Genomic DNA, 4657 nt, shown 5'->3' on the forward strand with positions numbered 1-4657 from the left:
CAATCGACTGCTGCTACCGTGGGAGTCCAGTGCATCCACACAATGAGCTATGCTTTTTTTTCTTTTTATGAAACAATAGATAACACTAAACTGTGTATATCAGGAACCACATAACTCGATAATATAAGAATCGAGTTTATTATTACTCGCTTAACAAAAAACCGAGTTCTATGTTTTAGACTGATCGTGCACCAATCAAGTAAGAATCGATTCTTCCAGACAACTTTGGCTGGAGTTGTGATGGTACTAAATGTACTCAATAATTAAATTATCGAGTTACTTAAAGTAACTCGATTTCTCGGAGAGCGAGTACTTCTGCTTATATTTTTCAGTCACCAGTTATTACTCGACAATAGTATAATCGAGTTATGTGTTTTAGACCGATCGTGCACCAATCAAGTAAGAATCGATTCTTCCAGAAAACTTTGGCTGGAGTTGTGATGGTACTAAATGTACTCGATAATTACATTATCGAGTTACATCAAGTAACTCGCTTTCTGGGAGAGCGAGTACTTCTGCTTATATTTTTCAGTCACCAGTTATTACTCGACAATAGTATAATCGAGTTATATGTTTTAGACCGATCGTGCACCAATCAAGTAAGAATCGATTCTTCCAGACAACTTTGGCTGGAGTTGTGATGGTACTAAATGTACTCGATAATTAAATTATCGAGTTACTTCAAGTAACTCGCTTTCTCAGAGAGCGAGTACTTCTTAATATAAGATCGAGTAACGTCTTTTTGAGAGACGACGAAATGGTACTCGAATCTTGGATTACCGAGTTATTAATGTTACTCAGTTTATATAAAATCGAGTTTTATAGAACAGCCTTCCACTACATATTACAACTCGGCCTGTATGTTTTTTCCTGTTGCAGCTCAGTCAGTTTTTTACACCAGCAGGTATGTTCTGTTTATTACAATGTCCATGAAGCAACAAGTGCATGGCATGCAACACACTTTTATATTGTTGCTTTTGAGATTGCCCCTGCTATATAAATATGAATGCAACAAAGTTGGAGAAGTTGGAAATCATACTAAAACAGCTTAGTGAAACCCCATTGCAATAACTTCGTTTTTAACTGAATTGTTTGCTTGACCGGCTTAGTAAAACCCCCATCAGTACATAACATTAAAGGCACTAACAAAGTGCATGACTACATAAGTACAAACTTTAATATCAACTTCTAAGCAAAAAATGACCAATATCATTTGTCTTCTCATCATGGGCCTGTTCAACTGGTGATGTTCGGTTGCTTCCAATTAAAGAGGTAGGGATCATCCTGGCTGTGCAACGTATGTCCGTTAGCACCCATCCACCTTGGCTGCCGTACCTACTGTAAATAGTTAAAAAATGTTATGTACACTGGACTTATATAAGTTATTAACACACAACATAGGCAGAACAGGAAAAATGAGCAATGACTTACGACGAATAGTGTAACAAAAACAACTGAACAACCTCATTTGCCTATACATGCATGAACACCAGTGTTTGTTTTATGACTAGTCCAAATACTTACTATGGCAATAGAGAACAAAGACACTACTACTGAGTTCTTAATAGTGCCAATTTATATATGACAAAAGTTGTAGGAGATATATGACCTTTACCTATGATGCAGCTCCACCGCTAGTTGACTCCGCATTTCGAGTAGGACATGTTCTACGGTTGTGCCCCTCTTGGCGACACAACCCACATCTTGACTTGGGTCCATTCTCGATCCATAGGGAGGTCGGCAACTCCCTATCATTCTCGTCCATCTCATTGCGGATTCGTGTGGACTTTGGCCGACCTTTGTTCCGGATCAGGTGCAGATTGGGCATCACTACTCTAGTTTCTTCAGGATCCGGCCATGCTAATCTGTCTTTCAACGGTTGGAATACCGGTTCATAGCTATGGAACCTATGACTCACGCTATAGTAAGGATCAATAAACTGCTGCGCATCGTGCTTATACTTAGCACAAATTGCTATTACGTGTGAACACGGCATCTTGTATGCTTCCCATTTTCCACATGTGCATGTCATACCCCGAAGATCAACCCTGTGCGTGTGTTGTCCGCCCCCATTACCTAGAGGATTACCCGGTGTGTCAACCTGATATAACCGTGCTTGTGTGCACATCCGTGTCACCATATGGTCCTTTGCCTTCGCTTGGTTTTTTTCGAACTTCTCCATGGCATACTTGCACCATTCTTGACCCGCTTCCAATTGCTCTAGAGCGAGATTACGACGAGCGTCAAAGTAGGAGTTCACTTTGAAGAAGGTGTACCTCACCATTGCTGTGATTGGCAAGCTGCATGCACCTTTCAGTACTCCATTAAAACACTCCGATAGGTTGGTTGTCATTGCTCCGTATCGACGCCCTCCGTCGTGTGCAAGTGTCCACTTTTCTTTGTTTTCATTTTCCAAGTACCTGTGTGCAGCCGGTTTGACATTGCGAATTAAATCCAGTGTGGCTTGAAACTTTCTAACTTGATTCGCGCTTGCGGCCCTCCATACCATGTTCTTCAACTCCGAAATTTTCCATTTTGTGTTCACATTGCTAACTACATGGCGGAGGCAATACCGGTGATGGGCCTGGGGAGGCTGCAACCAAGTCATCCTTGTGTCATCAAAGCAAGCTTTTATACCCGAATGTCGGTCAGAAATGATGCAAAGATTTGTCCGGTTCGTAACATATCGTTTCAGGCATGCCAAGAACCATCCCCATGTCTCCTTGCTCTCACTCTCAACAACGGCAAACGCGAGTGGATAAACCTCGTTGTTAGCATCCGTTGCCATTGCTATCAACAACTTCCCCTTGTATTTGCCATAGAGGTGCGTTGCATTGATGCTTATCACCGGCCTACAATACTTGAACCCTTCTATACACGGACCAAAAGCCCAAAAGGCACAGTTAAATGTGCAAGTTCCCGGCACACTACGGTGGTCGCACTTCAACTGTGTCACTGTGGTTGGATCTGCATCTTTTAACGCTGCCAAGAACCTAGGCAATTCTGCATATGACTCATTGAAACCACCGTAGATGGCTGCAACGGCTTTCTGTTTTGCATCCCAAACCTTATAGTGAGACGCCCAATGGCCGTGCTTCGCATGAAGAACACTACGTAGGGTTGCTACTGTTCTTGAAATGTCTTCCCGTATGTATGACTCAAGTGTGATGGCAATGAACTTTGAATCCATCATCCTTCCATCATGATCCACTTGGAGTGTCAAGCAAGTGTGGGGACCCTTAGATGTTGTGATCATCCACAGCTTGTGCCTTTTGCTGTAGATAGCTCAAATTGACCATAGACATGCATCGTGTACACACGTTACAACCAGTCTCTCGGGGTCTGACTTCATGTACTTAAATTTTTTATTGAGCCCAACGGAGAACATGGTTAGCGCGTGCTGAACCGCAGCTTTATTATTGAATAGCATCCCCTTGCTCGGTTCGTCCCCCGGTCGCCAACTCAGCAGACCTGTTTCCAGGGAAGGTGATGGGTCATTAATGTCATCCCATGTGTTTGACGTGAACCATTCGGGGTTAGGGTTCAGATTATTTTCTGGTTGTAGTTCATCTAACAATTCTGGATTCTCTACCGGTCCATCGTTATCAATGAACTCCTCATACACATCTCGAGTCTCATCCATTTCGGTTGCCTCGTCCAAGTAGTTTTGGATATCTTCATTTCGGTGAGTATATCCTTCATCCTCATGGGTATGGATAGACCTTAACACTTCGGCGTCTTCAGTATTGTCCATAGCAACCCCATTCCATGGTTGACAGTTGTAGGGCAAAGACGTCTCGGGTGTAACTGACGGGTGCACAACGGTTACAGGAACTGATTCTTGCTCTCCAACTCTACTCCCATATTGCGAACCCCCGTCGACATTGAACCCAACAGTGTGGACAGTTACATACAAGTCAGAACCTATGAATTGCCCTGCCCGCTTTATCACTCCCCACATTATATTTGCATCATTGTCGCATTGTAACGGAATTGAATTGTAGAACACTTGGGTACCTACTAGTTGCTGCGGAGCCCGAAATACAATGGAGATGTCGTGGGTATCCTTGTGTAACCCCATAGTTGACATTATCTTCCGTTTAAGTTTTCTCGTGTGTATCCCACGTTTCACTTCAATAAGCGTCTGCTTTTGGTTCGGACCTCGGTATGATAGCCCGTGCAAATCATTAATATATGCCTCCCCGTCGTAGTAAACATAGAAGTAATGTGGACTCATAACGGACCTAAATCACAAATAAGACTAAATTGTATCATGCTGCGTAATATTGGAACATGCATAGGCTAACTATACATGCCCTATGTTTGGGTGTTCATGGAGGTAAACAAACATAAGCAAATTGTGCTAAACATGCTAAAAATTACCAATTTAACATTAATTTGTCTACTCCATCAGACTTCATTTCGATAACGAAAATGTTTGCACAATATATGTGTTTTCATGCTGGCTATTGTTCAACAAATGAGAACTCAAAAGCATTGCAAATAATTTTAAAAATTCATACCATGCAATATGGACCACATCTTGAACAAATAAATATACCTCCCATTGAAGACCCACAACAGTCAACTAATTTATGTTCTCAAAAATTGTACCACATTATTCTGTTCAAATACCCCTTATTGAAGACCCACAACA

At 42.0% G+C, this 4657-nt stretch overlaps 1 protein-coding gene across 1 annotated transcript; it reads right to left on the minus strand.

Annotated features, from left to right (window-relative positions):
* Nucleotides 1–1615: 1615 nt before the first annotated feature.
* On the minus strand, nucleotides 1616–3190 carry LOC115949855. Its single transcript, XM_031067124.1, has one exon. It carries the CDS (start codon nucleotides 3188–3190, stop codon nucleotides 1616–1618), a length of 1575 nt encoding a protein of 524 aa, XP_030922984.1.
* Nucleotides 3191–4657: the final 1467 nt, after the last annotated feature.

This window comes from Quercus lobata, chromosome 6 (genome assembly GCF_001633185.2).
Source record: "Quercus lobata isolate SW786 chromosome 6, ValleyOak3.0 Primary Assembly, whole genome shotgun sequence".
NCBI lineage: Eukaryota > Viridiplantae > Streptophyta > Magnoliopsida > Fagales > Fagaceae > Quercus > Quercus lobata.

What these genes read in the sequence shown, in the direction of transcription:
- LOC115949855 (XM_031067124.1), bottom strand. Translation starts at nt 3,190, where the DNA reads ATGGATTCAAAGTTCATTGCCATCACACTTGAGTCATACATACGGGAA.